This window comes from Microcebus murinus, chromosome 19, assembly GCF_040939455.1.
Source record: "Microcebus murinus isolate Inina chromosome 19, M.murinus_Inina_mat1.0, whole genome shotgun sequence".
NCBI lineage: Eukaryota > Metazoa > Chordata > Mammalia > Primates > Cheirogaleidae > Microcebus > Microcebus murinus.
In genome coordinates this window covers 12,137,040-12,154,793 of record NC_134122.1, presented here as the reverse complement: position 1 = coordinate 12,154,793, position 17,754 = coordinate 12,137,040, and the positions used below count along the sequence as shown (strand labels likewise).

The 17,754-nt window shown below is 42.5% G+C and overlaps 1 protein-coding gene across 4 annotated transcripts in view; it reads left to right on the top strand.

Moving 5' to 3' along the window:
* The window catches only part of IQCK (IQ motif containing K), a 107,283-nt gene that overhangs the window by 28,238 nt on the left and 61,291 nt on the right, over nucleotides 1–17,754 (top strand). For 2 of the 4 annotated variants that reach the window (XR_012913483.1, XM_075995133.1), the window contains exons 5-6: nucleotides 6,768–6,820; nucleotides 6,957–7,034. The exons of 1 other annotated variant lie outside the window; for it this stretch is intronic. Coding sequence is in view for 2 of the 3 variants with exons in the window: in XM_075995133.1 (XP_075851248.1) it covers nucleotides 6,768–6,820; nucleotides 6,957–7,034 (131 nt within the window). In the remaining variant the exon portion in view is untranslated. The remainder of the gene's footprint in view (nucleotides 1–6,767; nucleotides 6,821–6,956; nucleotides 7,035–17,754) is intronic. One more of the 4 variants, XM_075995135.1, reaches the window with a different exon arrangement.

Here is a 17,754-nt window from a genome sequence, read left to right as displayed (position 1 = left end):
TAAACCAGAGTTGGTATCAGGAAACTATTTCTAACTCCTGACAAGTCCTTTGATGATCTCATGATACTGAAATTTGCTGCTATGAATAATTCAGTAAAACAACCCCCCTTTTTTTCTTTACATTCTTTGCCCTTGTCATAATCATTGATTATAGCCACTTTCCTTTCCTTAATCAAATACCTAAATGTCTTTTAAAAAGTACAACGGCTCTGGTCAGTGAGGGAAGAAACTCCATTTCCTGGCCTTGACCAATAAGGGAAATTAGAAATACCATCAACTTTTGTTTGAAAAAAATCTCTAAGGAGTGGAAAAAATAGATTCTGGCAGGAAAGGTTAGAATTATTTCAGTATTATTTCTTTTCATCAAGAACACTTTTAGAAATGACCACGTGGCCTGGGCTGGAAGTCTTAGTCAACGGTATTGGTGCCTGTTTTGAACTTCTTTTGAGAAGTATTATTTTTCTCTGATGAAATTTTGACTTGGTGAAAAAAACGTGAACAGCTGTTTGAAGTTTGCTGTGATAAGTATTTTGGCTTCTGGTTATAGGCTAAGTGGGTGCTCATTTCTAGGATCATAGTTATTGATTGGTTTTGTCATGTCTGGGAGTTCTCTGGTATCCTGAAGTTTATTGTGGAAAATATCTATGTGGGAAAGGGTGTTCTATGTGCATGCTATGTCCACAGTCCTTAACTGCTGCTCTTTGTCCTTTGTCCATGTCCCCATCACTATAAGTGATCGAACCAGGAATGTGTATCAGGCCCTTGGGCAGCCACTTTCAGATGGCAAAGTGGCTATGAAAGGCTCTGGTCCAGTTGTTCTGCCCAACAATTGTTCTGCCCAGGGATAATCTATCCTGGGCACATCTAACTATTTCAATCAGATTCTCCTTCTGGGGAGCTGGTATGTCGGACTACCGAGAGAAGAAGGTAGGAGAGAGATGCCCAGAGACAAGGACAAAGCTTTAAAAGCCAAGAGATAGAAGACCTTGAAGGCAGAGAGAGGAAGAGAGAGAATTTGTTAGAAGAGAACAGCAGAAAAAGAAGCAGCAAGCAGGAAAAGAAGGCATGCCAAGGAGCTGAGTTCCACACAGAACTAGAACTGTTGTCAGATGACTGTAGTCTCTCCTGTGTCCTGAAAAGCCATGAACAATGGTCCAGTTCTTCCTGAGATGTGGCTCTACCACCAGCCAGAGAGATTTTGTGTTTCCCTACCACCCCTTCTACCTGTACAGTCACTGGTTCAAAGACACTTTGGGCCTCTTTAGAAGGAAGGTTTGACCATGTGACTGCTCTGCTCAGTGAAATGCATGGAACTAACATATGGCATTTCTGAACACATGCTTAAAACGTCAAAGCACAGTTCACCGTATTCTTTTTTTTTGGTCATGCTAACTGGTGATGTTTCACACAGAAGCAGCTCTGTCAGCTTTAGTCCCAGAGCAGAGACAACATGGGACAGAGAGCCACAGCTGATCGAAATGTTCATGTAACATGAGTGAAAACCAAACCACTGCTGATGTAAGCCACTGAGATTTGGGGTTTGGTTGTTCTTGCAGCAAAATGTAGCTGAACCTGACAAAATCAAACAAATAAACAAACAAACAGAAAACCACTCTAGTCACACAGGTACCATGCTCTGAATGTTTTGTGTCCCTTCCAGATTCAGATGATGAAACCTAATCTCCAAGGTGATGATATTGGGGACAGGGGGCGTTAGGAGGTGATTAGGTCATGAGGGTGGAGCCTTCATGAACAGGCTCAGTGCCCTTATAAAAGAGGTTCCAGAGAGCTACCTTGTCTCTTCCTCCATGTGAGAACACTGCAAGAAGGTGCTGTCTATAAGGAACCAGACACCAAATCTACTAGCACTTTTATCTTGGACTTCCCAGCCTCCAGAACTATGAGAAAGAAATGTTTTTTGTTGATAAGCCACTCAATTTATATTTTTGTTATAGCAGCCCAAATGGACTAAGATGTTGAATAAACTGAGCATATTTCTATCCCTTGGGAGCCCAAAGAGTCTCAACCAACACAGTGCCATAGCCAGCCACACTCCGACCACTGAATTCACAGCATGTGCTTTTGAGCTTTCTGGGGTAGAATGCCATTAGTCACCCAATACGGACTCTGTTACTTTCAAATGCTAATTGTTCCTCTTCTCAGCCATTTGTCCTCCTGTGTGTCTCCTATACATTTACCCAACATAACAATTGGTACAAAATACTGTCTGGTTTGAACCCCTATTAATTTCTGCCTTTTCTCTGTGTGGTCTGGATTTTTTATGACAATTTCTCTTCTTCTGTATGCCATTCCCCCATTTTATTTTTTTATTTTAATTTTTAAAATTTGGTTTATTTTACTTTTTTTTAGAGACAGGGTCTCTCCCTCTGTTGCCCAGGCTGGAGTGCAGTGGCATCATCATAGCTCACTGCAGCCTCCAACTCCTGGGCTCAAATGATCCTCCTGCCTCAGCCTCCTGAGTAGCTGGGTCTACAAGCATGTGCCACCATGCCCAACTAATTTTCTAATTCTTTATAGAGACAGGGTCGCACTATATTGCCCAAACTGATCTTAAACTCCTGATCTCAAGCATTCCTCCTGCCTCAGCCTCCCAAAGTGCTAGGATAACAGACAAGAGCCATTGTGCCTGGTGACCCCTCCCATTTTATTATAAAAAAATTTTTCAAGCTGATAGAAGAACTGAGAAAATTTTGCAGCAAATACCCACATATCCACCACCTAGACTCTACAATTGCCATTTTGCTTTATTTGTTTTATTATATATCTATCCACCAATCCATCAGTCTGTCCCTCTATTCATCTTGGTTTTTGGATACCTTTCAGAGTAAGCTGCAGACTCATGATGACATGATGATGTCTTATCCCTTGACACATAATCTTTTCCCTTTTAATTCTAGATTTAAAAGAAAAATTTTTCAAACTTTGTTTGCGGCTACCTTAACAATTTTGTCTGCTCTCCCAAACTTGCACATTTTCACCCTTTAACAATCACGAACTCAGTGTATCTGTCCACATTACATAAACCTTGGGTGCCTACACTGTCTTAATCTTGCTCTTTAATTTTTCTCTCTCTTCCTTCCTTCCTGTCTTATCTCTTCACTCACCACAGTGTTTCATTTGCTTTTCCTTCTCTCTTTCAGTTGCCCAGCAGATAATTTTTAAACTAAACAACAGCTGAACAATCTCCCCACTGTTCTGCGTGTCTGAGTATGCACAGCACGTCCACGCTTGCCCAGAACAGAAGGAAAACACAATCTCTTCCATTTTATTCCTTTGCATCAAAAGTGATTAAATCTGTCTGCATGACCTTCATACATCAGACCACTTGGCTATTTTTAAAGTCTATTTATTAGAGTAAGTCAAGCTGCGTTCTCTTTCATAGAAGAAATCTTTACCGCTAAATGATGTGACAAATGCCACGGAAACAATGCATCTTTTGTAGGATGAGAGAGAGACGGTGGCATCTTACAATCGCCAGATTGTTTAAATTATTCTACGGCAATTCATGCTAGTTACATATTTGCATTGTTGTACAAGTATTTTCTTATTTCGGTCAAACATGGCTTCCTGAAGGGAGTCCTACCCTTGCAAGGCAGATGTGAAGGCCCCATTACGTGGTCTAGTACTTTCCGTTTTATTGCCCTGGACAGCAGTGTTTCAATTTTTTTCATAAAAGGCTATCAGCAACGAAGTAAAAGGCTGCAAATATTCTCTAGCAACTCAGGCACTGCTACATTTTATTTACCAAAAGCTGTAATAAAGCTTTCGGTAAAGAATCTTAAGGAGCACTTTCGTTTTTGTTGAACATCAATTTCCCAACAATTTTTTCAACCTTATCTGGGATTATAAAGCTGAGTTAGACATTTGAAAGTGATGAGGGGAAAAACGATGGAAAAAATGTATAATAAAATATGGTGGGAAAAAAGTAAAGAGACATTGTCCAGAATTATATTAGAAAGAAAAATAATAAACAACCCAGTGCAAACTGACTTTATTGGCTCATGACCCTGAAAGGCTCAGGGACTTTTGGCACCAGTCACACCTGGGTCTAGGGTCTAGTGCAGTGCCATCAAGAATCTGCCACTAGTGGTCTACCCAGCAGCACCTCCCTTCCTCCTGTTCATGGAACCCTACACGTGTTCACTCTCATTGGAGCTGCTTTGTCCTTCAGGAGGGGCTGGGCTCAACTAGTTATTAATACATCTGCAATAATCTTACTTCCAAATAAGACCACATTCTGAGGTACTGGGGGTTAGGACTTCAACATACGAATTTTGGAGTGACACAATTCAACCCCTGACACGCCACCTTTTTCTCCTCCATCTCACTGATCTCCTGCTGGTACCTCCCATCAGCTGGACCCAACTAGAGGGTAAAGGAGCCTGATTGATGCACCCTAAAATCAGCCCCTGAGGCACACTGTGGGTGGAGAAGGGTGGTTCTGGAGGGGCGAAGAGCGTTCCCTGAGTACTCTGTATTGCCTTCCTTCTTGGGAAGGATCCCTCTACATGGCAACCAACATCTCTAGACTGCTCTGGTTCTTAGCCACTGCTATCTTTAGAATGAGAGGCAGGGACTCTCTTTCTCCCAGATTCCATAACAGTTCTCTCCAAGGAGCTGTCCGGTTCTCTTTGGGTTTCAAAAAGAGATTTAAATGGAAACAGAAGACAGGATACCCAGCACCCTGCCTCATTGCCCTTCTCTGCATATCTTCTCCCCCGTACCTCTGGGGTGTTTTGTCCCTTGTGGCTTACCAGCTATCTATCACCTAGGGGCTACATTCAATTGCATGTAATGAAAATTCAAGAATGCTGGTAATGAACCAGATGAAATTTCTTTTTCTTTCTGTGTTAAGATGTCCAGAGTAGGGCAGGCCCACACTGGTGCAGTAGCTTAAGGAAGTCAGTGAAGGCCCAGGCTCCTTGTGTTCCTGCTGCACTTTCAGCCTTGCTTCTGGGTCCCAGACTGGAAGAAGTGGAAAAAAAACTTCAAGGAAGAAGGGACAGCCGAAATCAGGAAAGTAGAACTTTCTCAGAAATCCCTAGGATGTGTCTATTTCTGTCTCCTATGGCAGAACTGTGCCACATAGCAGTACCTTGCTACATAGGAGCCCGGGAAATGTAGTTCTTTGGCTGAGCTGATTGCCATCTGGAAGCATTCAGGCTTCTGTTCATAAGGATGAAGTGGAGAGTGGATATTGGGTGCACAGCTAGCCACACTGCCAGTGGCACCTGTGTGCTGGGCGTCCAAATTTGAAGGTAGCACCCAGATCTGAAGCACTGCTGTTTTGAGGATTTGGATGGACTTGGAGAAAGCAATACAGTTACTCAGAAAAGAGAATCATGGTCTAGATTTAAATTACAAAATCATTCTAAGACAACGCCAAAAGCGTGTAATAAGCCCACTATGAGCACTGCCTTTTATTAGTCCCTGCTCTCAGAAAACGTGCTTATCAAAAGAGGACTGGAAGAAATGTCTTCAGAATTCCTTATATTGCCTGAGTTACTGCTTGTTGATGTGCTTATAAAGCTTATAAAGGACTCATGCATATTTATGCATGCAATCAATTAACTTCTCTTCCCTTGTCCTACTCAGACATATGGGTGAAATAGGAATATATAGTTGATCCTGTGCCAAACTCCAACACAGTCAAAAATCTGCATATTATAGGCCAGGTGCTGTGGCTCACCGTGTAATCCCAGCACTTTGGGATGCCGAGGCAGGAGGATTACTCGAGGCCAGCAGTTCAAGACCAGCCTGGGCAATATAGCAAGACCCTATCGATACAAAAAACATAAAAATTACCAGGGCATGATGGCACACCTGTGGTCCCAGCTACTCAGGAGGCTGAGGCAGGAGGATCACTTGAGCTCAGGAGTTTGAGGTTGCTGTGAGCTATAATCATGCCACTGCACTCTAGCCTGGGTAACAGAGTGAGAGCCTGTCTCAAAAAATAATCTATAATACATATAACTTTTTTTTTCTTTTTCTTTTTTTTTGAGACAGAGTCTTGCAGTGTCGCTCTAGGTAGAGTTCAGTGGCATCATTATAGCTCACTGTATTTTTTTTTTTTTTTTTTTTTTTTGAGACAGAGTCTCACTCTTGCCCAGGCTAGAGTGAGTGCCATGGTGTCAGCCTACCTCACAGCAACCTCAAACTCCTGGGCTCAAGCGATCCTCCTGCCTCAGCCTTCCGAGCAGCTGGGACTACAGGCATGTGCCACCATGCCCGGCTAATTTTTTTCTATATATATTAGTTGGCCAATTAATTTCTTTCTATTTATAGTAGAGACGAGGTCTTGCTCTTGCTCAGGCTGGTTTCGAACTCCTGACCTCGAGCAACCTGCCCGCCTCGGCCTCCCAGAGTGCGAGGATTACAGGCGTGAGCCACCACACCTGGCCAGCTCACTGTATTTTTTTAAAAAGAAAATATTATTATGAAAATCATAAGGAAGAGAAAATATATTTAGTATTCACTAAGTGGAAGTGGATCCTCATAAAGGTCTTCATCCTCATCATCTTCACCTTGAGTAGGCTGAGGAGGAGGGAAGAGGAAGAGGAGGGCTTGGTCTTGCTGTCTCAGGGGTGGCAGTGGCAGAAGAAGAAGGGGAGGCAGAGGAGGGAGGAGAGGCAGGCACATTTGGTGTGAATTTTATTGAAAAAAATCCACGTATAAGTGGACCCAAGCAGTTCAAACCCATGATGTTTAAGGGTCAAGTGTAATTTAATTATCTCTTCTCTCTTTAGAGGAAAAGAACCAAATTCATTGCCTGTGATTTTCTGACGGAGTGGTTATACAAGTGAGTTGTTCATGTCTTTGAATATTCAATGACCCTAAGGATTCAATAGTGTTAATTTGCAAGCAGCACAGCAACAATTGACTTGAATTCTTACTTATTGTTTTCTTGTCAATCAAACATATGGCATCGTGACCAGCCAAAACCCTAAGAGGATAGGAGAGCCGTTCACAGAATTCTTCTCCATTCCGTTTGTGAAGGAGTGGCTAAAGGACCAGTAAGTACAACACAAGGCTTTGAGTAATTTATTCCTAATTTTAAAATTGAGTTAATGATAGTTTTTTTCCAATCTAAGAGAACTAGCTCATGTGATCCATCCAGGACCCTGGGTCAGTTATATCTATGGCTCTTGTCTCTGCTTATTTTTAGCCTAGGCTAAGCTCATCCTATCCATGCCAGTAATTTCACTCAAGAAACACTTCAGGCTGGGCGCGGTGGCTCATGCCTGTAATCCTAGCACTCTGGGAGGCCGAGGTGGGCGGATTGCTCAAGGTCAGGAGTTCGAAACCAGCCTGAGCAAGAGCGAGACCCCGTCTCTACCATAAATAGAAAGAAATTAATTGGCCAACTAATATATATATAGAAAAAATTAGCTGGGCATGGTGGCGCATGCCTGTAGTCCCAGCTACTAGGGAGGCTGAGGCAGTAGGATTGCTTGAGCCCAGGAGTTTGAGGTTGCTGTGAGCTAGGCTGACGCCACGGCACTCACTCTAGCCTGGGCAACAAAGCAAGACTCTGTCTCAAAAGAAAAAAAGAAACACTTCAGAAATAAAATAGAAAACTTAAAAAAAAATTCTTAGCATAAGTAATGTTTCTCTCCATTCTCTCTTGCTTTCTCTTTCTCTCTGAAGGTCATTACGTTTCAGGAACTATGACTACATTTTCTAAATATTGAATTTTAGTTATAGGCATCAATTCTCCATTTGTAACATTAGAACATGACAGAAAGTTAAATCTCTCTTTGACCATTCTAATCTGGGTCTCCTCCCCACACAGAGGTAATCAGTTCAGTCTACAGTGCATCGTTCCAGAGCTCTTAAAATTTAATAGTTATTTGGGCCAGGCATGGTGGCTCACGCCTGTAATCCTAGCACTCTAGGAGGCTGAGGCGGGAGGATTGCTTGAGCACAGGAGTTTGAGACCAGCCTGAGCAAGAGAGAGACCTCGTTTGGGTGAGGCACTGCACCCACCTCCCAAATACATACTTTTGAGATCTAGCCATGTTAATTCATGCCTTTTGATGGCTTTATAGACTATTTCATTTCTAGATTTGCATAGTACAGTCATTCGTACAAGAAATATTTATTGGATACCACTATGTGCCAAACGTCATTCAAGGTACTTGAGATAGAGTGGTAAACAAAGTAGCTCCAAATCCCTGCCTTCATGGAATGTAGATTATAGTGGGAGATAACAGATAATAAGTAAATAAGTAAGTGCTATGAAAAATAAAGCAGAGGCTGGGCATGGTGGCTCAGGCCTGTAATCTCAGCACTTTGGGAAGCTAAGGTGGGAAGATCACTTGAGGCCAGGAGTTTGAGACCAGCTTGGATAATATAGTGAGACCCAATCTCTATAAAAAATTTAAAAATTAGCTGGGTGTGGTTGTGCATGCCTATAGTCCTAGCTAGCATGCAGGAGGCAGAGAGGGAGGAATATATGGAATATTGAGGGGGCTTAATTTTATATAGAGTAGTCAGGAAAGATCTCACTTAGAGGATGATAGTCAAGTAGTATTCTACTATTTTAAGCCATAGGTGGAAGAACAGAGAGCTCAATTTAGCAAAAATAATATATTTTGCTTGTAACTTTGAAAATGTTTCCATGCCAGCCCTTTGTAATAACAATGGCAGGAAATTGAGGCCCAAGGAAATCAAGTGAGACTTACAAAGTCACATATTAAACAGAGTGAAAGACTATCAGTTAGACACTTAGGCCTCAAATGTCACATCTTTTGCTTAACTCTGCCCTCTCTGAGAATGCCAAGTTGAATAGACTCTTGGCTGACTTTCTCAATTTTGGGAATTAAAAGCTCCTGGATATCACCAGTTTTTTGGTTGTTTTTTTTAAAAAAAAACTGAGACTACACTTTGAAAGGAGAGCAATATTGGAAAACCTTATTTAGCTTCTAAACCTGTGCCTAATTTTGTCTGCTATGAAATGAAAGGCCCATAATTTATTGATTTGCATATATTTTTCTAAGACAAGATTTTTTTCAGTATCATTCTCCAAGTTGCTGCTATGTGTTGAAAAATGAAACATTTTCCCATTTGTAATAACCAATGACAAAGAATCTTAAAAATAAGAGAACTTCTCTAAATGAGAATCCTCTCAAATCCCTGGTCATTTATTGTGCAAATAGCTTAATTTAAAACGGCATCTGACATTTCCCAGCAGCTCATACACATACACTGTAAAGTAGCAGTAGCAATCATTTCACTTGCATTCCATATCAGCGGAAACCCAAGGGCTATTGGTTTAACTGGCATTTGCATTCTCTACTTCCACTGCCTTTCAAAGAGATCCCCAGTTGCATGATAAAAATTAAACTGATAGTAATCCAATTCACTTGATGCAACCACTCAGTTCAACCACACAGAGCTTGGTACTGGGGAAAAAACAGAGATGAATGGAGTATGGCTCTGGCCCTTGGAGTGAGAGATGTGTTTACAACTAGTCTCTGCAGTGAGTGTTGGAATACAGAGTTAACAAAGCACTGAGCAGAAATGGGGAAGCATGAGACCATCCACGTGTCCTCCCTGCAGGCCTGGAGCCAGCCCAGCTGGGGCAGTGGCCAAGCTGGTATGTGCCTACATTCCATTCTGAGAGGCAAGAACTCAGGTGCTATATTATTCTCAAGGGTAGTATTGAACAGAAATAGAGAAGCAAGTAGGAACCAAAGTTCTTAAGGGGAATGAGGGTGAGAGCTAGGAAATGATATCTTACCCAGGTTTTTTCAACCTCAGCACTATTTACACATTCAGGACCAGATCATTTTTTGTTGTAGGGAGCTGACCTGTGTATTGTAGGATGTTTAGCAGCATCTCTAATCCCCACCCACTGGATGTCAGTATCATGCCCCCTCTACAGTTGTGACAATCAAGAATATCTCCAGACACTGGCAAATGTCACCAAAGATGGGTGAGGCAAAATCCTCCTTGGTTGAGAACGCTGATTTAATCCAGTGGTTTTCTATCCTGGTTGCACTTTAGAATCATCTGAGGAACTTTGGAAAAATATTGGTACCTAGCTTTACCCAGGACCCATTACACCCGAATCTTCAGGTATAGCCTAGGCATTGGTTTTGTGTGTGTGTGTGTGTGTGTGTGTGTGTGTGTGTGTGTGTGTGTGTGTTTTAAGCTTCCTAGGTGATTCTAATGTACAGCCAGGATTAAGCTGTCATCCATCCATAAGGCAGAAAATGCTGCATCTAGGAAACAATAAATAGTATAATTGAGCCATGATTCTGGTAAGTGCTTTTACACTCATTTAATTTTTGGAGCATCATCTTTAGGGTGTAGCTACTAAAGCTGAGAGCATAGAGCCAAGAAATTGACATTAAAGTAGTGAGATGGGTCTTGGGCAAATATAGTGATTATTGGGGGAGGAGCATGATGATGGACATTGTGAGTATAGCTTAAAGATACAGATTGGAGGAAAATGCGTCTTGAGGGGGAGTCTCTGTCAAGGCTTTTTAAAGGAAGCAAAAGATAAACTACAGTAGGACTTTGGGCAGTATTGAGTTGGGGTTAAGAGCATGAACTTTCAGGACAGACACACCAGTATTTAAATCTCCACTCTACTACTTTCTGATTATATGACTTTGGGTGAGTGTTTTATTTATCCATGACTGTGTAATAAATTGCCCCAAAACTTAGTGGCTTAAAGGAATAAATATTTATTATCTTACAGTTTCTGTGGGTCAGGAATTTGGAAGCAGCTTAGCTGGGTGGTTCTGGTTCAGTCTCCCATGAGCTTGCAGTCATGGTGTCTCAGGAACTGCAGGCATCTGAAGGCTCGACTGGGGCTAGAGCTTGTGCTTTCAGCTTGAGCTTGCACACAGACATGGTGCTGGGTGTTGGCTAGAGGCCTCAGATTTCCCCCATATGCATCTTTCCGTGGGGGCTGCTTGATTATCCTCATGATGCAGTAACTAGCTCCCTTCAGAGTGAAAAGACTCAAGCACAAGAAGGAAGCCATAGTGCCTTTTATGACCCAGTCTTGGAAGTCAAACACCTCCATTTCCACCAGCAGGACACTAAGTACCGTATTTGAAGGGAGAATAATTAAGCACCATCTTATGAAGGGAGGGGTATCAAAGAATTTGTGGACATACATCATATTTTAAAGCACCACAGCAAGTCTGTCTCTAAGCCCCCATTTCCTATCGGTAAATGTGGTGGTTGTGAAGCTGCAGTGGAATGATATAGTTACAGATGGGTTGATTTGTACCCAGCCTATAGTAACATGTGGCTTACTAAATGGAGAATAGTGGTTTGTTGCCATCGGCAGACATTGCGGACTTAGGAATAACATTCCAGACCAAAGACCCAAAGATGGGAAAAACGACAAGACTTGGTCCAGCGTAGCTGGCTCCTGGGGTGTGTGAGGCCATAGGGATGGAATGGGAGATAAGGCTGGGATGTTTTCAGTAAAAGTATGAAGTTTGGGCATTATTCCATAAGCAGGAGAGAGCATGCAGAGGCATAATGGGATCAGACTGTTTTGGAAGGATAATTCATGTGATAGTACAGAGGATATATGAGAATGGGGAAGGCCTGGAATTGGGGCTACCAGTTCCAAGGCCAAGGCCATCATTATAGGCCCAAAGTATCGAGATAGGGTGATGGGCATGGAAAAGGAGGGACATGGGATAGGTAGAATGACACAGGTTAATTTTAGGGGTAGAGAAGGGACATGCCTGTAAAGGCGGGATTTGCTTCTGGGGATGTAGGAGGCCCATAATGGAAGCCAAGCGACCCGGGCGGAAAAGCAAGTGCAAGGGTAAAGGTGACGACAATTCTTGTCTGGGGCACATTGGGATTGAGGTGCCTCTAGGAGTTTCCATACTGGAAACTCTGGCCTGAAGCTTAGGAGTAGGGTGTGGACAGAAACGTTGATTTGGGAATCAAAATCCCCATATCGAATGTATGGATTAAGCCAAGATGGACAGACTGAAGTTTTGGGTACCTTAGAGTTGGTTCCAGAAGTTCATTGAAGGAGGCACTTACTCTGAGTCACGTGGTTGGCAGTGTGCCCATGGCCTGTCTTGAAGTCGGGTTTGCAAAACAAGCCATCGTTTCACCTTAAGAGTCTATGTGGATTTGAAATGACTGGCGGGCAGGGATAAGGGTGTATTCAGCTTCTGTTGCTACTGTCATGGATCACCACAAACTTGGTAGCTTTAAAACAACACAAATTTATTACCTTCCAGTTTTGGAGATCCGAAGCCTGACGTAGATCTCACTGGGCTAAAATCAAAGTGTTGCCAGAGGCATATTTTTTTCTGCAGCCTCCAGGGGAAAATCCGTTTCCTTGCCTTTTCCATCTTCTAGAAGCTGCCCGCCTCCCTTGGCTCATGGCCCCTGCCTCCGTGTTCCAAGCCAGCAGCGTTGCATCTCCCTGGGTCCCTCTCTTACTCATCTCTCTTTGACCCTCTTTTGCCTCCATCTGCCACTTGTGAGGACTCATCTGATTCCATTAGCTCACCTAGATCTTTCAGGATAATCTCCCCATCTCAAAATCTTTAACTTAATCACATCCGCAAAGCTCCTTTTGCCATTGTCAGGGACAGTGTATCCACAGGTTCTGGGAGTTAGGATGTGACATCTTTGGGACCCATATTCTGCCTACCACAAGGGGTAATAATGAAGACTTATGGGGGAATGGAAGGTCTCTCCCTTCTAGGGATCACCCCATTTTCCCAGGGATCGCTTACATTTTAAAATAGTATTATTGCAGGTTTTGTAAAAATGACACGTGCTCAGTGAAAAACCCAAACAAAACAGAAAAATTAAAAGGAAAAAGGCACAAATCATCTAAGAGCCCACCTCCTGGTGACAGCCATCGTTGACATTTTAGTGAACTTCTTTCCAGATACTTCTCTGTGCATCGCCACACACGTATAGATATAAGAGGGTGTGTATTTATTCCTCTGAGACCAGAGCTAAAAGTGAGAGAAAATCTGAGGCGGAGGGGAGAGGCGCTGAGACAGTTCGCAGTGGGTGTTGTCATGCTGGTTGTCCCTGTGGGTGTGAAGGCATCTGCCGAGAGGGAGGCCGAGGCACATTCTGGGGGCTTATGGAGGCCGGGCCGGGGTTGCAACAGCTGCTGTGCTGAAACTGATAGGGAATCAACTAGGGATAAATCACGCCCAGCTGATGGCCTGAATTTGTGGTGCATATAAACAGCCAGCTATGCGACTGTCGCCAGCAGCCCTCTGCAACCCTGGAAAGGGGGCGGAGGGGACAGATGGTAGGTAAAATCCGGGTTGAAGGCTGGCAAAGCTAATCGAGTAAAAGGTCTAGACTGGGCCCCGGGATCTCAGGTATAAGTGAAAGCATTGTTTCCTTTTCTAAGATAATAGCTTACATTTTTATCATACATGACCATGTTTTCTGAATTACGTGAATGCATTCACAACCAATTTTCAGGAAGAGAAAGAAACACAACATTATGTGTTCACATTGAAAGTAAGTGACATACCAAACTCAAACACTAACATGAGGATGGCGGGGTCCATCTTAGAATCAAGAAAACATGTTTTTAAAAATTCCAATGTAGGGCTTTTCACTGGATCTTGATTCAAAGAAACAAGCTATATAAAAAAAATTAGGAGACAAGTAGAAATTTGAACACTTAATAAATGGATGATGAAATAAAGAATTATTATTTCATTTGATGTATGATAATGATTTCATAGTCATGATAAGAAAGTTATTACTTCTTAGAGAAACATGCTGAACTATTTATGTATGAGATTACATATTCTATGGATGGGGTGGGGGAGGGAAGTTACTGTTAACTGACATGCAGAACAGTGTATTTGAAGCTGGTGGAGACCTGGGTTCATTTTTTTTTTCTGTCTGCTTTAGTATATTCTTGAAAATTCCTGTAATAAAAAATTAAAATCAAAAGGAAAAATGAGATTTTTCAGAGCTCCCCATGAGCACTGTGGGGAAGGAGGGACCTACTGACTGGCAGTGAACCAGGAGGACTGGGAGCTGTTCCCCACTAGAGGAGGCTGGAGTGACAGACAGTGGGGGACTGAGGTTTCATGTGATCATGCTGAGAAGCTCAAATGGAAAATGACCCTGGGTAAGGGGAGATGGCAGGTGCAGCCCAAGTGAGAAGTGTTGTGGCTGGGGAGGCTTAGGTCACCGCTCTGGGTCACCCCTCCTGAGGCTCGCTTGTTGCTGGGCGGGGTTTGGGCTGGAGAGGGGAGGGGGGGCCTGAGACTAACCCACACAACTTCTTGACCAGTTCTCCTAGGTTAGTCTCAGTCCCCCTCCCCTCTCCAGCCCAAAACCAACCCCACCCCCACCCCACCCAGCAACAATGGGAAGGAGGGCTAAGGAGATCAGAGCCTTGGGTTTGCTGTAAAGAACACGGCTCCAATAATCTCAGAGTTCCTGGGGAACAAGGAAATGGCTTTCTAGATCGAGGGTCAGCAAACTTTTCCATAAAAAATAAACTTTATAGGCTTTGCAGACCACAGGTGGTCTCTCAACTAGTCCACTCCCTCTGATAGCATGGAAGCAGCCATAGACGATAGGTGAATGAGTGGGTCTGGCTGTGTTCCAGTACAACTTTATTTACAAAAACAGGTGGGGGGCCAGATTTGGCCCATGGGCTATGATTTGCTGATCCCTATTCTAGGTAGACGCCAATAACCTTCCCAAACCACACTCTTATGTAAAAGCAAGAAGCAATAGAAATAGAAATGAGTAGGTGGGAAAGACTGAGAGAGAATACTAAAATGAGATCAGGAATTCGGGAATTTGAACTGTGACAGTATTCAGTGATGAACCATTCTAAAATGTGACCATTCTATTGGGTGACTGACAGAGGGAAGGTAGGGTCATTGGGAACATGTGGACCCAAGGCCACAGTGTTGGAGGTGTCAGCAGCATGGTTAATGAAGTAGGTTCATTAGAAGATAATGAAGAAGGTTGGTGGGAGGTGGTTGAGGAAGGTCTAATCCCAGCGCTATCAGAGGAAGTGTAGGAATGTCCTGGAAGTCAAAGAAGTGGCAGTGTAGTGTAGTGGTTGGGCTGTGGAATCACAATCTGCATTCCAAACCCAGCTCCACCACTCCCCTCTGTGTGACTTCTGGCAAAGATGACTTAATCTCTCTGAGCTGCTGTTTTTCCATCTGTAAAATGGTCTTGCATCTAAACAGAGAAAGTTCCCTACCTGAGGGGAATTCTAGTGCTGGTTATTAAAAGAATACATTTCCCCCCACTATTAATACATATGCCAATATTGGAACTATGAAACAGAAAAACATGGTACCTGTCTTCATAGATATTGTGTATAGTTGGATTGAAGTATATATGCACTTAATTTATGCTAATTCAACAATATGCTCTTGGGCGAAAAGAGAGAGAGAGAGGAAAAAAGGAATAAGAATTTTTAAAATGCAAGCAATTCTTGCCATTTCATTCTGGAGGTGAAACATAAAATAGGACACATGACTCAGCTCTTTTCTTAGTTGTTCTCAGTTTTGTGTGCCCCTCATAACATGAGCAGCTCATAAGACAACTACTACCTTCTGTCTGTCTGTGTAAATATATCTACTTATGTACTTACCTACCTACCAAACATTTACATCATGTTTACTCAGGCAATACTCTGAACAATTTATAAATATTACCTAATTTAACTCACATAAAATAAAAATATCATCATAAAAATATTATCTTCATTATATTAGGCTAAGCTAGGCTACATTGCAGTTATAATCAATACCAAAATACCAGTGGCTTAACCCAATAACAGCTTATTTCTTGCTCACGAAAAGACAGTTGCAGGTTGGACAGCCCTCTTATCAATTATAGCTATATAATTTAAACTATGTGACCTTTAGGTTCACTGAGACAAGAAAGAACAGAATGGAGGAGGCAACTCGGTTCTTAACCTTCTCAGTCTAGAATGTGCTTAACCTTCTCACCTGTCCCCACAGAGCATGGCCCCAAACCAACTGCAAGGGAGGCTGGGATATGTAAGAGAACACATGGATATTGGATGGACGTTAGCTGTCCTGGCTACAGGTATATTTCTGGGAAAGAACTGAGGCCCAGAGACATTGAGTTTTTGCCCAGGGTCCCAAGCCAGTAAACAGTGGAGGCAGGATTTGAACCCAGGCACTCTGGCCGCAGAATCTGCGCTGTCCATATCGTGGTTGACTACTCCCCCCTCTGCCTCTTCTGTCATCTGGTACCCACAGTGATCAGTAATGAGACTGGGAGAAAACTGGCTGTGTGAGAACAATTGAAAGATGCCATGACTTTGAATGGGTAATTTAAGGGATTTTAAGGGGAAATTTTGACGAAATGGATTTTCATCTATGTTCTGATTTCAGACTACAACCCTTGTGCAAGGTGCAACTCCTCTGTGTATTATGTTCGGTAGCATTTATTGCCTTAAATAATCCTCCCTACGAGCCTGGGGGATTTGGGTCTTATTTTAATGTTCTTGGTGAGACAAATTCTACCAAGCCCAGCTGTCTTCAGTGCTCGGCGTCATTATATTGTCAAATCACAGCTGGTAGGCTGGGGACATTTGCCACGGGCGGCTGCCGATTGCTTATCGCGTAAATGATGGGCCCTTCTCCCACAGGTCCCACTGCAATTTAGCATACTCTGCACTCTGTCTGCCCATTCGGAGTTACCCAGTTCTTTTCCATGACTTTTTTTAATTTTGTTTTTTTTATTGAAATCTGCATTTGATCTGAAATCAAGTTTGTGTAATGCTGTTTTTTTTTTTTTAAATAACAGAAAGTCTTAAGTTTTCTTTTTGACCAGAGGAATAAAAGATACATTTTAATAAAACAGTCAAATGCACAGAGAACCCCAGAGCTTGGGCCAAATGATCTCTGCTGAGACCTCAGCTGGAATTAGCTTCTGAAGCGTATGGTATTTGGGGTGGGAAGCTCTCATGACTATTTTTATATTAATAGCTACATTTTTATATAGCCAGGCACATTGGCAACCCTTAGAAAATACTCTTAGGTTTATAAAAATAACTAAGCCCCATCATGTATAAAATATACATATTTATTAAATAAATTATATGGTAAAAGGAAATGTTTAAAGTCAAGACTCATCATGGAATTAAATAAGTCTAGACCTTAAAAATAAAACTTTCAAAAGGATATTTCCCTTTAAATGGTAGGAACATGGCTGTCTTTTATTTTCTCTTTTATATTTTTCTGTAGCTTTCAGATTTTCTGCAAAATTACTTTAAGAATAAAAAATAGGTGCAAAACCAAAGGGTATTTGTTCATTTTCTTGCTTTCTGTGGTAGACGTTTATGATCCTTAAAGGATCGTGCCTCTCTCATTCCCAGTCTGTGTGGTTCAGGGAGTGAGCTTACTACACCTCTGGCTCCGGGCCAGGTATGTGACCCAGGCCTGGCCAATCAGAGCAGTGAATCCCACTGATGACAATAGTTGCAACCCAAATTGGTCCAATCAGAGATAATCCCAAGACTTTTCAGGAAGCAACCAGGGTAGAGTTTCTCTCTTTTCCACTACACTTGGATCTTTGAGGTTATCAGCCTTGAGCTGCCGAGTGCAACTGCCTAGAGAGACTGTGCCTGTGATAAGAGCGGGACTGAGAGGGAGAGAGAATCTGTGTCCCTGCGATGTTCTTTTGAGCTTCTATCTGGCTATGCCTAAAGCCAACTCTATCCCTTTTTAGTTAAGTGAGCCAATA